Consider the following 17246-nt stretch of genomic DNA (forward strand, 5'->3'; position numbering starts at 1 on the left):
GGTGCACGAATCTGCAGTATTTATACCATTTCCACAGCCTAACAATCCACTGACATCCTGTCAACAAGCCAAGAAAAAAGGGAATTTCCCTTTGTGATTACATTGTTAACAAAAGGAGCTTCTCTTTCCACAAAACATGGCTGGTTTCTGGGAAATAAGTGACTGGAGTAAAAGTGCATTGTCTGGAGAAATAGAAAGTCTTTGATGTAATCATTTTTTGTAATAAATAACGCAAGTTTATTTTCATATGATTTGACCAGTGTCTTGCATAATGCTAGGTAATGATACCATAACATTTACCTGTGTAATATTATTACAATTAAAATTATTGTTTTTCATAAATACATTTTAATACCTGGATTTTGCATGCCATTAATAAAAGCTAAAAACAAAACAAAAAAAAGGATTATTATTATTATTATTATTATTATTATTATTATTATTATTATTATTATTATTATTATTATTATTATTATTATTAATTTATTATTTTTAAGTTACATCATTTGCTTATTTTATACATTTGTCAGTGTGGATATATTGAACATTGTAATATATTACTTTGTTTTATAATAGGGCTTACGGTTCCTCAGTTCAATAAAATTACAGAATATCTTTGCATGTCTAATTAGGGTTAGAAAATATACACACAAATTGTTTTTAAAATAGCAGCGCACAATTTACTTTTGCATTGTTTAATGGCATATATTTACCCTCTAATAAGACACTGCATAAATGAAAACAAAGTGTATACCCTGGTAGTCATAATAGCATTTTCCTTATTCTTGACATTTTTGTGTAAATACTCACTACTGTATTGATTGATTTTTTTTATTTATCTAGAGTTACAAATACAATGCATTCACTGGCACTGAAATAAATATTAGCTTCTTATTTTACAACCATTTTTATGGTAAAAGTAATTATGAATAAGAAATGTAAGGTGACGCAATAGTCATTGCTTAACTGTTGGCACACTGGCAGCTGGAATCTCCCTGCTTCATCACAAAATGTGCCGAACTGGTACTGGGACCTCTTATAGACACAGCTGTAAAAGCATGGGATTTCCAAGAAGAGCAACTGTCCTGTTTAATTTGCTGGTCTCCTCTGAGCCCAGCTGTTATATTCCAGCCCAGATATTGTAATATACATTTCAAGCATTTACTGACTGAGTCACACAACAAATTACATGCAGTAGTATTTTATACAGTCTTTTATCCTTCAGTCAATAGTTCATAACTGATTTCTTTGCTTTTAAAAAAGCTGTAATGCAAATATTGTATTAATTTCTGTTCCTGACAAAATGGAATTACTTGTTTTCCATACAATTTATCCACAAAAAAAAAACTCTGTTGGTCACTAAATTCTAAAGAAACAAGCAACTTGAAAGTACAATGCACAGTAGTTGAGTTATTTCTTACCAGTCTTGAAACATTATTAACAGTTGTATTTTTATTTACACTGTTTTAGTAACACTAGTCTGATATACTGCTTGCACAAAAGCAGCCTTCTTTAAATTAAAATCTGAATAATGAAAAAATACACTGGAAACAAGTACATTTAAATTCATATCTACAGGGGCTATGCTACTGTTTGTGGAATAGAAACCGAAACTGAGCCGTGAACAGGAATAACCTGTACATTAGCCCTAAAAATATTAGTGGAGGTGGTGAAGAATGTGGAACATGAATTTAATTCATAAAACAATAATACCTGATATAGAGGGAATTACCATAGCCAAACTGGTCCCATTGTGGAGGGTGCTGTGACTGTATTTCAATATATTTCTTCTTTACTTGTATTTGTTATCTATTTTAGGCTTCGTATTCTTCTGAAGAGATACAGCAGTTTTAACAGTGACAGTGTGTGAGAAGTACTCCTTGGGACAAGTACAGAGCAGTTAGAAGCAGTTTGAAAGCAGGTTGACAGCTGTAGAAACTAAACTTAAACTTACAACAATAAAAAAATTAATAACATGGCCTTCAAGCCAGTAGTCTGTGACACCTGCATGACGTGGGAAATCCGAGAAACCCAGCACTTAAACCAAGTGTGTGTAAAGTGCTGCACGATCCAAAAGTGTGTAAAGTGCTGCACGATCCACAAATGAGACAGCAACAGGAGCTTGAGGAGCTGGCACACTCACAATTCTGGAAGTTTACACCCCTAACAGACAGAAAGCCACCAGTCACAAATGTTGTTGAAGCTGATACCCTGGGATCCTTCAAGAAGCTGCTTGATGAGATTCTTGGAACAATAAGTTACTAAAAACCAAATGAGCAAGATTGGCCGAATGGCCTCCTCTCGTTTGCAAACTTTCTTAAGTTCTTATGTTCTTATGTTCTATTACTGACAGTTTCTGGTGATTAAGTCTCCTACTTTGTAAGCAGGGATTTTGGATTGGTGCACACACAGGGGCTTATATAGGCTGATAGTGCAAACAATTGCAGCTGCAATATCCAAAATCGCCTAGCGGCCAGGCAGTTATTTTGCACTGCGGCCTATGTAAGCTTAAAAGCAATGCAAATTATGTCAGAGGAAGGGCAGCAAAGTCCTCTATGTGCACAGAAAAGAAAATAAACGTTTTAAACCAAAAATACATCTTTTCAGAAATGAACATGACTTATTTTTTTTAACAGCCACTTACATGTTAGTGCTGGGAGGCATGGTGGAATTGTATCTTTGAGTCTTTCATGTTCTTTAGATTGCATTGTTCCCAAGCCAAGTATTAAAGCTACCATGCAATCCTAAGGTATTTGCAGAAACCATGTCATTTTCAGGAAGGCATGTTTCATTTTCTTTATTCATTGCACAGTCATGCAGGTCATGACAGCATGCAGTCGGGTCATCTTTTTATAACCTTAATGACTACTGGCAGTTTGAATGAGGATCCATTTCAAAGAGGGAGATACTACTGTGGTCTGTTTCTGCTAACACAGCCTTCACCAAATCCTTCTTTGAGGGTTTAGCTTACTGTACATATACCACAAAAGTTTCTGTATAGCAATAACCATTTTCAATAAATTACTAACCATTTCTTTACATACTCTCTGCAGCTTCCAATACACAAGGCTTAGTGGTGCAACTACTTTCTAAAAAACACAGCATTCCTGTAGCACCAAGGATTTACGTACAAGTGTTGTTTTCCATTCTTAATGCACCAATTGTGTAGCATCTTGCAACTTTTTGTTTTTACTTATATACTGAATGAGTTATATGCATGTTTGAGAATCAAGAATTTAGGTGTAGAAAGTTATATAATGGTACACTAAAACATGAAAATTGGACTGTGGCAGAGCAGGGCTCTGCCCTTGGTAATAATGGCAGGGATGGAGTTAAATTCTTCTCCATGCCCAGGTTGATTGCGTCAGGTGGGAGCAATCAACCAATTAATTATTCAATTAGTCACCAGCCACCTGGCATAAAAGGAGACCTCAGCCTCCCTCTGGGGGTAAGTTCTGGAAGGAGAGGAAGCAAGAGTGGGTGTCTGTGTGTGCTGTTTGTGTTCATTTTTGTTTAATCCAGTGAAGGTTATGCCCAGCCTGGAAGCCTTATTTTGTTGTAAGTTTTGTTTTGTGTTTATTGTCTGTGTTTTGAAACCTTTTTGTTTCGCCCTTGGGCCGGTTTATTTTGTATTTTTGTATATTAAAAACTTTATTTTTGAAATTTCAAACTGTCTCTGAGCCTCAACCTCTGTCATCCTGTCACATGGACACTTCACAAAAAAAAAAAAAGAATACTTCCAAATGCTTTACTGTTTCCCAAAAAACTGTTTTCACGCAGATTGGGTGTTTAAAACACCATAAACACAGGTGTTTAAATTGTGTGTAATGTGAAGCTACAGTGGAGTGCTATTGCAGTGAAGCTACGCACCGTCCTACTGTACTTGACTGGCTGTAATATGAATGGTGCTTAATGAAACAAACTCAGCATCGTGCCACAGATACCACTCCAGCATGTCAATAACACATAAGACAAATCACACAGTATTAACCCATTAAGTACAAAATACATTTTTCTTTGAAAAAATCAGAACGCAAGCTGTATTTATGTAATTTGATGCATTACATTTAGACTAAACTTTTGCAGTTAAAAATATTAAAGAAAGTTATTATAATGATACAGTTAAAGAGAAAATGTAATTAACAGGTACAGTGCCTATAAAAAGTCTACACCCCCTTTCAAAATTGAATGAAGCAAAGTATAGAGAAGTCCTTGAGGAAAACCTGCTGCCCTCTGCAAGAAAGCTGAAACTGAGAGGGAAGTTCACCTTTCAGCATGACAATGACCCAAAGTACACAGCCAAAGCTACACTGGAGTGGCTAAGGAACAAAAAGGTAAATGTCCTTGAGTGGCCCAGTCAGAGCCCCAACCTAAATCCAATCGAAAATTTGTGGCGTGACTTGAAGATTGCTGTCCATCAAAGCTCCCCAAGGAACTTGACAGAACTTGAACAGTTTTGTAAAGAAGAGTGGTCAGATATTGTCAAATCTGGGTGTGCAAAGTTGGTAGAGGCCTATCCCAACAGACTCACAGCTGTAATTGCTACCAAAGGTGCTTCCACCAAGTATTAACTCAGGGGGGTGGAGGCTTACCCAATTATGATCTGTCAGTTTTGTATTTTTAATATATAATTTTTTTCTCAATAAAACCCTTTTTCCCCTTAACAGTGTGGAGTATGGTGTGTAGATAAGTGGAAAAAAATCCTCATTTAAATGCATGAAACTCTGAGGCACTGACACAACAAAATGTGAAAAAATTTCAAAGGGGTATAGACTTTCTATAGGCACTATAGATGTCAGTTAAAAAATGCTCTAAAAAATGACAAAGTAGCCTGTCCTCAAATGAGGACAATGGCACTTAATGGGTTAATTCATATCCCAGCATCCCTCATCCTAACTGGCAGACTGATATGGAGGCATTTATATAGAAACGTGTTCGGATAGTGTAATGTTTAAAGGGGTTGGGTATTTGACCTTTTAAGAAATCCCCTGTCAATAACGTGATTACATTTTTGGATACTTACAAATCTCAGTTGCTAATTTTAACAATGGATGTGTTGTTCAACTGGGTCAGAGTGCTATGGACAGAATGTTCTCAGGACTTTCCCAGGACAGGGCCTTGATGTTGATGTCCTTTGATGTCCAAGTCTGTGTTCTTTGTTTTTAATTTTTTGTTGCAAATCTTTAATGACACACTACATTTTTTAAGGTAAAAACTATTTTTAACATAAAAAAAACCTTCAGTCTGGTAGAGAATTGTTTTCAGCATCGCAAGATCAACTCAGCATATCTACTTGACGGGTGTAATAAAGTCAACAGGAAGCATTGCTATTTGAGAAAAGGATACTGTCATCAATTCTCCTTCCAGCCATATGTGTTACCATTTATTGTAAACGGCTACCATTTGCACGCTGTGCAGAATTTTTATTTATAGATCGAATTCTTGTTTTAGAGAATGGAAATGTACCATTTCATGGTGGTACACGATTTAACAGTGAGAATGACCTAATTTCCGTTTTCATATATTTTGGACTTGGAAATTCCCTGTCTAGCTGTGCTAGACCGGCTGTAAAAGTATTCTCAGACAGTAGCCTGACGGGCTATAATTTACATATTTCAGTGTTATTTATTATAAGTCACATGAGCTGCTACAGCAAAGTCTGAAGTCAAAGTCAGTCACTGAATAAAGGTTAAAAACTGATGTTTGTACAGTAGCAATTTCTTTTGCAAATCTTCAATAAAAAAAAACTATCAGTTAATTTAATTTGAAGGTGCTGCCTTTCTGACTTCCTGAAAAGAACTGTAACTATAATAGTTTTAGCACTTCTATTACTCGTACATGCAGGTATTCATGTCTAGTTTAATGGTACAATATTTGGAGTATGTCTTCATTTCTCAAAAAACACTTCTCATGTACAAAAATGGCCATTTAAAGATGGCATATCTACAAAAGGGAGCCCTGCAAGATGCAATGTAAAAGTAAAACAAAATACAAAAACCACAAGAATATGTGAGCTATGAGGCATACACAAAATGGAAACCTCAAAGAATCTGAAATACAGACTAGCAAAAGGGTGTAATACTGTAGTAAGAGTTTGGACTTCCCTCTATGTTACATAACAGCACAAGGCCTGCTTAGCCTTGACTTTAAATACATTAAAGGGGAAATGTCTAGTTTTACTTAGTGTCATACTCTGTTACCAGTATTTCATGTTTTCAGTTTCTTTTTGTCAGTATTAAAAATGACAAGGGCTTTAAAATGTGTTATTGTTAATTCATAAATAAATAAATAACAAGTATGAGACTATAATACATCTGTCATATACTCAATTATATAAAACAAGAAAATATAAGCATATAGACCATAACAAATATCCTAGCTTTTTTTTCATAAGTGATATTATTATCAATCTTAATGCTTCAGAATTTTTTTCTAAAGCATCAAATGAGCCACATGCTGGCTCATGGGAAAGCAAAAACAGCAATGACTTTGAATCTGTTATGTGTGGTCTGATTGGAAAAATGTCCCTTTTTATGTTTATTTACATGTACTCAGCATTGTGATTCCCCCCAGCCTATTTGAAATCCATGGAAGTCCAGTGTATGTAAGATAATCACAGTGCAAGCAGAGTGGCACACGATCTTTGAATGTGTGGCCTACTACTACAGTATTTGTTTTATTGCACCTTTTGAATGTAGTTCTTGTGTAATTGCTTATGTTGTTACGAATGTGTTATAGGCAATGTGTAGTGCAAGGGCTTTACAACTGCAAGACAAAGAACAATCTTCCAACTCATTTGAATTGCTTGTCAAGTTAAATCATTTTAGCTCTGCTGGTTTTGAAAATGCTAATTACTTTTGCAAATCCTATCATTCGTTTAGATACAAAAACAGAAAGCCAGAGGAAAACTAGAAAATAAATAGATATAAAAAGTACATTTTAAGCAGTATTTATTGAGCTTCATTTGAAAAATAGTAAGTCCAACCCCCAAAAAATCATTCTTTCCAAAGCAGAAGAACAATTATTATTATTATTTATTTATTAGCAGACGCCCTTATCCAGGGCGACTTACAATTGTTACAAGTTATCACATTATTTTTTTTACATACAATTACCCATTTATACAGTTGGGTTTTTACTGGAGCAATCTAGGTAAAGTACCTTGCCCAAGGGTACAACAGCAGGGTCGCCGACCGGGGTTTGAACCCACGACCCTCTGGTCAAGAGTCCAGAGCCCTAACCACTACTCCACACTGCTGTCCTATTCCAATGCAATACATACATTGGTAGTGCATGGTATTAAAATAGATAACTGGTTTAAAACAACAACAACAACAACAAAAGCATTTCTGTGATAAACTCTACTTTCAGTTTGGAGTTAATCGCTACATTAAGACAATTTTAATTAAAGGAATACTTTACACATTCTTAATTTAAATTTTTATTTTTTAAAAATTTATTTTTGATCTGTTTATTATCTGTTTCAACATTGTATTAGGCATGTTTGATAAGCTTATTTTCCCCTTTGGGCAGTCTCTGAGTAAGCTTGAGCAAGTATAATTTCTGCAATGTGCCTGGAGACTGCAAATCATGAAAAACTCACTGATGGCACACTAGTTCCACCAGATAGCTGGGCTGGCCTTTGGCAGCAGCAAGAAGACAGACTTGCTGCTCCTCATGCTCCTGTGTGTGCTATCACAGAACTAAAGATCAATAGAGGTGATCTGGCATTTGCACTCTCAGAAAAGATCAATGTAATGAATACCTCTTTAGCTATTTAGTATAGACTCTAACCATTAAAACTCTTGTTTAATTATTTTGTAAAATACCTACCTACAGTACTTATGTAAACATTTTCAATGCTGATCAATCACTCGCAATATATTTGTTTCATGAGACAATCCCAAAGGTAAAAAATGATGTTGCTGTCATTAAACATTTCTAATAAATAAATGAAGATTAAGAACACAAACCATAATAAACAGATACATTGTGCACGTTACAGATGGTACAACGTTCGCCTCATAAAGTAGTCCCCATACAATACATCCACATTGATTTCTTTAATAAAGGGTTTTTTTATTATTGAAATAATTTTTTACAATCTGAATAAAAAAAAGAAACAGTCTTTTTAATATGATTGGAAAGTAAAGCGGATGTGAAGATGAAAAGGTGTGTGCGTTGTAGGGTAGCCCCTTTCTTTTATCCAAACCTAAAAACAACAAAAATGTAATTAGTTCAAAAGTTTTAAAACCTCAAAGCTCAATCCAGTATAGAGCACCTTATTGCACCATGCTTAACAGCATTAAGTATTATATTTGAAGTTAAACTTTGTAACCAACAAAATGTTTTATTTTTTACTACATAGCTGGGAAAAAATCAAATGTGTTTCCAGGGTAACCGTTACTAAGTTCCAACATTTGAATTAAACGTTCAGACAGCATAATAGGAAATAGGGCAATCTTTCAAACTGAGTTTTAAAAAAACAAAAACATTTTAAATTATATTGGCAAATTATAATTGTCCACTGTTATATTCTCTGACAAACAATATTCCATTAAAACTAAAAAATAAATATTTTAAACGCTACCTTTTTTTCAGTAGATTTCCCATTAATCTCTTGACCCACGGTGATTTGAGATTTAAACATGTGCGGATCCCATTCATAAATGTAGCACTGCAAATAAACAAAAGAGAAGAAACACAGTAGAAGGCGATTTCAGGGCTGTCTCGATGTACTTTGTTTTCTCAGTTGATCTCATTGTCATAGATTATCTTCCAACTTAGTATTACAAAATACCTTTTTTGACTGGTTTCATAGACCCCATTTCGGACTAGTCTTGAACTTCCCAATGTTATCTTTTGTAAGGTAGTCCAAAACTAGTGTTAATCAGGGTCTGTGAAACTAGTCATTCAAATGCTGAGGTTGTAATCAGACCATTTGAATAGTTGATAATAACCTGCCAGTAGGTTCAGGAGGTAGGTAGTGGCCCTTGTTAATTCTATTCAATGTGCTGAACGATCAAGAGTGTTGATACAAACAAAATGTGTAAAAGACACACTTACTGAGAGAGAGAGAGAGAGAGAGAGAGAGAGAGAGAGAGAGAGAGAGAGAGAGAGAGAGAGAGATGGTTTACCCTCAAAATGTCATTCAAAATGATTAGAAGAACTATGTTAATTGACTAGGTTAAATATAATACTTACAGAAGCTCCACCTTGGCACATCTGGGAGTTTCGGGGAATACATCCAGCTTCTTAATGCGGCTTAATTGGAAGTGAGAAATACCAGTTCCACTACAAAGACATTTCTCACTGTGCCCCACAATTGAAATTCCTTATAAAAGAACAATAATTTAATACATTAATAGGCATTTTCATCCATCCGAATATTACACACGAAAATAAAGAATTGTCTATTAGCCTTGCTTTTACCTTCAGTGTTTGTAAGTTTACTGTTCAGAGCGTTTCTTTTAGTTTGTGTTATATTTGACAGTATTAGTTTCAGCTGTCATATACAGTGCTTTGAGTCCTCTCATACTATGTAAACTATATTTTGTTTTTGTAATAAGTCTACACGTTAACTGAAACTGTAAGTTACCTACAGTATAAAGAGTGTTAGATTACAGTGAGGTGTGTATGCATGTAAATCCAACAATTACAAACTTGTCTTTACGGTACCTTGAAGTAGGGTTGAAGACATCAGCAGTACAAGAATCAGGGTAAGTGCTGTACTGTTCATTGTGTCTGTTTTCTGGAAGATCTACAGTGCTCCGAATCAGTACAAGTGTATCTTTGTGCTCCCAGTCTCCTTCCCTGCCTATTTATATGCCATTGTCTGCTAAGAAATATCAAGGAATTGGCAGACATGCAAATATATAAGGGGCTTTCCTTGCATTTAACTTTCAGTATTACCGCATTTGATTATTTGGTGTCCATTTCTGAACCACAGTCATGCAGTAAAAAAAGTACTTCACCTGTATTTGAAAATGACCAGTGGAGTATGTTCACATGGTTTGTTACATGGTTTAACTTGACCTACTACAGTATGTGTTGACCTCTGTTTCAGTGTTTCTATAGTATCCCCCTAAAAATATTGTCCATAGGAGTAGTGGTTAGGGCTCTGGACTCTTGACCGGAGGGTTGTGGGTTCAATCCCCGGTGGGGGACTGCTGCTGTACCCTTGAGCAAGGTACTTTACCTAGATTACTCCAGTAAAAACCCAACTGTATAAATGGGTAATTGTATGTGAAAAAATAATGTAATTGTATATACAAATAATATGATATCTTGTAACAATTGTAAGTCGCCCTGGATAAGGGTGTCCGCTAAGAAATAAATAATAATAATACAGTGTATCCATTATTTATGAACATTAGTTCAGTCTTAAGTGATATTGGAATAATTTGGTAAAATAACCAGTAGTTGAATTTGTTTTACTATTTATGTCCTCTATTATTGACATGATGTCAGCCAGGAACAAGTTGCACGCAGAAGACACTGCTGATGAGAAATGACTTAGGAAGTGAAACAATAACAGACTTCCTTAGAGTGACATGGAGGCTGAAAACTTTCTTTAAATAGTGCAGTGTAAGATTCATGGACTTTTGAACCTGCAAGCACTTGAAGTTACAAGAAGGTGTATATATTTGTGACCGCCTGAGGGTAGCAAAAATTAGCCCTGTAAACCAATGATAGCAATGATTAGTGCCCTCATTGCAGCACACATGAGCAAGATCAATCCTGTCAGCTTACAGGATTTTATTTAACCTCATTGCAACCAATGATTTGTTCTCAGAAAAGAGCAAGCCGGTTTTGGGAAAGGGCGTGGATGCATAGACCAGATCTTCACTCTATGTAATATAATAGAACAAAGCTCAGAATGTCAACGGCAGCTCTACATAAACTTTACAGACTTTGAGAAGACTTTTGACAGCATTCACGGGACCAGCCTATGGTGCATTCTGCTGGTACATGGAATCCCTCTCACTATAATTAACATCATCAAAAGCTTCTACTCCAACTTTACATACAGTGTTGATCACAGCAAGCTCAGTTTTGATGTCAAAACAGGAGTGCTTCAGGGGTGTGTCATGTCTGCAATACTCTTCAACATTGCCATCGACTGGGTCATGCGGTGTACAACAGCAGATATGCCAAGAGGCATCAGATGAACAGCCTTCACATCCCTTGAAGACCTTCACTTCGCAGATGATCTCGCTCTACTATCACATACCCAACACCACATACAAAAAAAAACAACCGGTCTCAACACATTCAGCCAGCAAATCGGATTGAAAATGGAGATGGATTGGTCATGTGCTTCAGATGGAAACTGATTCCATCATCAGAATAGCAGTAAGATGGACACCTGAAGGCAAGGGAAAACGAGGTCGCCCGAAAACAACATAGCGAAGAGCTGTGGAAGCTGAGCTGAAAAACCTGGGGCACAGCTGGGGAACCATTGAAAGACTTGCCAGAAACAGACAGGAGTGGAGGAGCTTCGTCGCTGTCCTAAACACCAGAGGCGTAATGGGTAGTAAGTAAATTGCAACCAATGGAATTGTCTGTACACTCATTACTCCCCACTCATTATACACATGAGTTTGTGAGTTGTCAATGGAATAGAAGCCCATGATGGACAGTCCAAAGTGATTTCCATTTAAAAACTCTTGTTTTATAGCTTGCTCATTTTACACCCACCCCAATTAGTTGTCAGTAATATTAGCAAATAGACTCATCTGCTCATTTTTGTGATTGACTACAGCAACAGGTGTCATGGTAATAGAGAGGAGCAAGGGCAAAAAAGGGGCAATAAAAATAACAAACATGTCACCACTTAATGTCTGAAGCATTGGACATTGAGCCCCAAACTGAAGATATGTAAATGTACTTCTAACATGTCAAATATTTAAGCCTCCCTTGAGATCAAGCAATATCACTTTGCTGGCTTTAATTAATGGGCAAATGAAACGATTGGTGCACAGATCTCACGGGAAATTTCACGGGTGCTGCAGTGCCAAAAGAATGCCCAGCCTCTTCACTTCTCTCACAAAGGGAGCAGGATTTTACAACAGAATATAAATGCATTAGCCATGTCTTTATTGTGCTGTGTCCAAGGTTAACCATGTATTTTTTATAACAATGCTAAACCATGCAATTCCTTGTCTTGTTATGCTTGCCTGAGCTTTTCATTGCTTTCACTATACTTTACATCACTTGCTGAACTTACTCCAGTGTCTACCAGAGTAAATTTTACGTGAAATAATTTAATACAGGCATGTATGTCATGTTAACATGCAGTTTTATGTCATATTAAAATACACTCACTGGGAAAAACTGCACAACTCATGTTATGGGTCAGAATTGCTGTCTGTCATTTTTTTTATTTATTTATTGTACATTTTGTTCAAAAGAATATACCACAATGTATTAATATTCTGATTTTTTTTTTCTTTCCAGTGTGGAGTAGTGGTTAGAGCTCTGGACTCTTGACCGGAGGGTTGTGGGTTCAATCCCCAGTGGGGGACACTGCTGTTGTACCCTTGAGCAAGGTACTTTACCTAGATTGCTACAGTAAACACCCAACTGTATAAATGGGTAATTGTATGTAAAATAATGTGATATCTGTATAATGTGAAATAATGTATAATGTGATATCTTGTAACAATTGTAAGTCGCCCTGGATAAGGGCGTCTGCTAAGAAATAAATAATAATAATAATAATAATAATAATATGTAACAAAAGCAGAACTATTAACTTGCATGATCAACGAAAAAAGAGTTTTGTTGGTTTCCTTTACTTCCAAAATCTGCATGAGGCTCTGTCCTCATAGAAATGAAGATTTTAAAGGATATTTCAGCCACTATACAGAGCCAATATCCCTCTGTCCTTCTTACTGTCAGTTGGTTTATTTCTAAACATAAAGGGGTCCTTTCAATTGATCTAAATGGGGGTTGATCAAAACCACTGCTGTTTAAATTAAAAAAAAAACATTTAAAAAAACTACAATATGAACATAATTTTAGATATTTGATTTAACATCATGTTATCAAAGAAACTACAAAATTATTTTGCAAAAGTCTACCGGAAGCTATAATAGCAGTACAGTATCTCACGTTAGATTTCAAAATGTCACATTTTTCTATTTTTGTCAGTTTTTCGTAAAGTATATGGAAAACTACAAAGCGGTATGTAATTCAATATGTCAGTATGTCAGCAGGTTTCATTCAGGTTTTATATAAAGCAAAATTATTTCATTCTATGGGGTGATACAATTCTTTTGGTCATAGCTGTAGAGGGAAAAGTTAACAATTTTTCTGCTTCTAGTGTTTTACTGGAAAGAGGAAATTGAGCAATGCCCCTGAAAATAGATATTAGTACACGTTTCATTGTGTGTCAACCAGTCAATCTATTGTTAAGCTTAATTAAACTTAAGAGTAATACTGTACTAATAAATATTTAGAAATGTATACAGTATTTTGTATGTAGAGCAGAGTACAACAGTTTACAACCCATTAAAATGATCAATGAAAAGTTTATTGCCAGTATTTATTAGATGTACAAGTTTATGTATTCCATATATATATTTATGTGGAATATTTCCAGAATTAAAGACAGTTCACAATTTTTTTCTTATTACACAGAAACTTAAAGAAAATAAAGATAACAGGTACACCACTGCACTCCAAGAAGCCTTCATGTCATTGCAGAGAAAAAAGAACATCATTTATTTAATCTTGCAAAAATGTATATTGTAGCACGGTAGCTGCGGGAAATCAGGGGGTGCTGAAATCACTGGCACACAAGAAGCCTTCATTTCTTTGTAGATGACCTATAAAAAAGTGCATCATTTATTTAATAATAATAATAATAATAATAATAATAATAATAATAATAATAATAATAATAATAATAATAGTAGCAGCATGGTTGCTGGGGGTGAGTTGAATATGTGTAAAAAGTATAGTGTATATAAAGAGTACCAGGGTATCAATTTTTAAAAGCAAATTGAGGCAGAGCTGACAACTTTTGCCTTTAGAATATACTACTGTATATTGAAAGGACTTTTTTTTTCTTACAGTATGTTAATTTAACGTCAAACTGAACTATGGGTTTATAAAGCAGTTGGAGTAAATTACCATGAGGTATATTCTGTCTGTGCTTTAATGAAAACTGCCCCAGAAGCAGATCTACCTCAGACAAAATAGAAAAACAGTTTATGCTATGAAATTGTATGCCCTCTGTTGGTAAAAGAGAGTACTGCAGATAATTGTGTGAACTGTAATGTGAACTGATTTTTTATGTTTCCTCTTGAATATATTGGCATAGTCATTAAATAAATGGTAACCAATTATAGGCCAGATTTATCGACTCCAAAGTGCAGTTTGCATCTTTTTTTAAGGGAAAATCTCACTTACACTAAAATATATTTTTTGTAGCATCTAAAGCTGTATTGCCCTTTCAAAAAAAGGTGGCACAGATTGTACATTGGATTATGTGTGACTGACCCTAAATGTCTTTTAAGGTGTTCAAAGTGTCATTATAAATAAAAACTGAAGTTACTGTACCCTTTCTGGATCATTCTGCCCAGAATTCTCTTCACTTGCTTTGAATCTGGATTTAAACACAGCTTCTCATTTGTTTCTTTCAATGTAACACTGACAGAAGATACAAAAATATACAATTATAGTAATAATAACAATAATTATAAATATAATGAAAAAAAAACATAATAAATATAAGGGTACATGCATTTTTTCCCCCAAAACAGTGAATATCGAAATGTATTATAATTCTGAAAATTATTTCACAAAATAGTATTATATTTAGCGCTTGTAAATGTGGTTTACCATACCGCAACAGGAAGAGAAGTCTAATATAACTCATCTAATAGTTTTATTAGGTTAACTTACTATGACATTTAAACAGATACAACACAGTGCCAGCAAGATATTTCATAAGTTGTATATTGCTTTTAAGAGATCTTTTTTTATATAAACAGATTCCATTAGGGTTTATTTGGAATGTCATAAATTGTAAAGAGGTATTTTTTTTTCTTTTTTTTTTTAGAAACAGATTCCAGTACAGTTCATTTGGAATGTCATTCACTCATAACAGTCCAAACAAACTTGCTCTATTTGCTGTTAGGTCTAGCGAATGTACTGCTCTGTAGATATGATGCTCAAGGTTATTTACTCACACTATTTCAAGATGATCACACTTCGGACTCATAGGAAACACCTCCAATTTCTCAATTCGATTGGGATGAATGGAATCCTTTCTGGCACCAATGCAAAGGCAACGTGTGTTTGGTAATTTCATGCCTTAAAAAAAAAAAAAGTATTGCTATTAAATGAAAAGAAGGTATCAAATGAAAAGAAGGTAAAGAAAGCTGTCCTAGTTAAACATATCTCATAGTAATCTGATCATTGGTTTAAAAGTCGAGTACAGTATGTTACCCAAGGGCTGTGTTTATTGTCAAGGAATTCTGTGTATTATTTTGTAACATTTTTGTGTCATGATTACATTTCTGTACCACTATAACCAAATCTAGTCCTATCCCTTTCCATTCCACCCATTAACTTCATTTATTTATTCTGACGGAGATTTGTACTGGCTGATCATTTCAGTACAGTTTGATTGTTGGCCGCTGCCAAACATACTACATCTTAGATGCATGCCTTGACATTTCATTTAATAAAATTATTTCATTTTAAATCATACATTGAACACATTTTCTGCAGTTTTAAATGATTGTACATGTACAACATTCCAATGAAGAAAATCGCAAACTAAACTGTACGTCCCACCACTGCAGAGTCCGTTTGAGACAGCTGATAAAATAGAACAATAGAAACGTGTACTGTACCGTTGACAAGCGTTGCACTCAGAACCAGAGTGAGAAAAAGAACTCCACTGGTGCTATACATTTTTTTTCTCTAGATTTGTTTTCACAGATTTGTTTAGTTGTTGTTACCACTTCCTGTTGTGTATGTACTCATGAGAAAGATGGACTGGGAACCTGCTATTTATAACCATCCACAGCTTTCACTTTTGACTTCTTGTTGATGAGCCTGGAATTCACCTGCTCCTGAAATTAACATGTTGTTATTCCCCACCTAAAAACTCCCCCTTGTTGATTCAGGTCCAGGAGGTTGTGGTTCTGGAATATCTCAAATGTATTTATTTAACCAAGATAGAACCCTTGAGATATACATCTCATTTACACGGGGGTCCTGGCAGGAGAAGGTATTAGAACATTATAAAATCAATGGCAAAAGTAGACAACTCATTCAACAAGACAAACAGTTGGTCATGGTCATAGTCAGTATTTACAGGATTTGCAACCATGGTCAGATTTATATATATATATATATATATATATATATATATATATATATATATATATATATATATATATATATATATATGTGTGTGTGTGTGTGTGTGTGTGATTGATTTAAAAAGGTATTGTGAAGAGGCTGTTTGTTTTATGTTCGAAGGCAATGAGTTCCAAAGATGAGATCCGTGATATAAAAAGGGATTTTACAAGTAGGCACATCATTTGATTTGCATAGGTAGAATTACAAGTCTCTAACAGGGATGTAAGGTAACTTGAAGCATTTCCACTGTTCACTTTATAAACTAAACACAAAAAGGACACTTATTTAATAGGTGGCAATAGTAACACATTAGGGCTGCTACAATGGTATGAGCCATTGGTGTTGCCCGTGCAGGACTGAACTAATGAGAACGTTTCTTCTGGGCAGACAGTATTTAAATGGTATCACAATGCTAATTAATACTCTTTGGTATAGCTTTGAAAATGTATTAACCTTGGGACCTATTTTCCACTGTGTGGTAATAAGAAGGCATAACTTATTTAATTCAGCAAGATCAAAAAATGATGCCATAATAACACTTTCTGTAATTTCACTGTAATTAAATAAGCCTACATGTATATTTTCAAAGGTAGCTTATTTTTGGAAAAGAGAAATAAGCGTGCATCTCTGTGTGTTGCTGGGATCCCTGCCTGCTTGAATTAGGGTGAATAATAAATACTGTTGGCAGTCTGAGTAAAGGTTTGCTGGTTCAATCCCGGTCATCTCTATGCTGTTCATTTAGGGAACTGAAAAGCTGAAAAGAGTTTCCTCTGCACTGCTGTGTAATCTACTTGAACGATGCCTGTGATTTTTTATAAATGTGAAGTGTTGCTTCAGCATTTGAAGGAAGTAGTTCTGTAAAC

At 35.0% G+C, this 17246-nt stretch overlaps 2 protein-coding genes across 2 annotated transcripts; both read right to left on the reverse strand.

Annotated features, from left to right (window-relative positions):
* Window positions 1–7039: 7039 nt before the first annotated feature.
* Window positions 7040–9804, reverse strand: LOC131702573 (C-X-C motif chemokine 11-1-like). Its single transcript, XM_059004483.1, has 4 exons — window positions 9679–9804; window positions 9205–9334; window positions 8591–8677; window positions 7040–8212 (listed from the first exon to the last, which is right to left on the reverse strand). The coding sequence occupies exons 1-4, from the start codon at window positions 9737–9739 to the stop codon at window positions 8203–8205; spliced, it is 288 nt and encodes a 95-aa protein (XP_058860466.1). The 5' UTR covers window positions 9740–9804; the 3' UTR covers window positions 7040–8202.
* A 3711-nt stretch (window positions 9805–13515) lies between these two features.
* On the reverse strand, window positions 13516–16016 carry LOC117403594 (C-X-C motif chemokine 11-1-like). The gene is made up of 4 exons (XM_034925179.2): window positions 15870–16016; window positions 15201–15324; window positions 14569–14658; window positions 13516–13832 (listed from the first exon to the last, which is right to left on the reverse strand). The coding sequence occupies exons 1-4, from the start codon at window positions 15928–15930 to the stop codon at window positions 13814–13816; spliced, it is 294 nt and encodes a 97-aa protein (XP_034781070.2). The 5' UTR covers window positions 15931–16016; the 3' UTR covers window positions 13516–13813.
* Between the last annotated feature and the right edge of the window lie 1230 nt (window positions 16017–17246).

Source organism: Acipenser ruthenus, chromosome 1 (genome assembly GCF_902713425.1).
Source record: "Acipenser ruthenus chromosome 1, fAciRut3.2 maternal haplotype, whole genome shotgun sequence".
Lineage (NCBI taxonomy): Eukaryota > Metazoa > Chordata > Actinopteri > Acipenseriformes > Acipenseridae > Acipenser > Acipenser ruthenus.

Bases quoted from the DNA above. Each gene is read 5' to 3' on its own strand.
- LOC131702573 (XM_059004483.1), bottom strand. From the start codon at position 9,739: ATGAACAGTACAGCACTTACCCTGATTCTTGTACTGCTGATGTCTTCA. The intron at 9,335-9,678 runs GTACCGTAAAGA...TTCTTTTATAAG, and splicing joins GTCTTCAACCCTACTTCAAG to GAATTTCAATTGTGGGGCAC. The intron at 8,678-9,204 runs GTAAGTATTATA...GTTTATTTGCAG, and splicing joins TGTGCCAAGGTGGAGCTTCT to TGCTACATTTATGAATGGGA.
- LOC117403594 (XM_034925179.2), bottom strand. From the start codon at position 15,930: ATGTATAGCACCAGTGGAGTTCTTTTTCTCACTCTGGTTCTGAGTGCA. The intron at 15,325-15,869 runs GTACAGTACACG...TTTTTTTTTAAG, and splicing joins GAGTGCAACGCTTGTCAACG to GCATGAAATTACCAAACACA. The intron at 14,659-15,200 runs GTGAGTAAATAA...ATCTTCTGTCAG, and splicing joins TGTGATCATCTTGAAATAGT to TGTTACATTGAAAGAAACAA.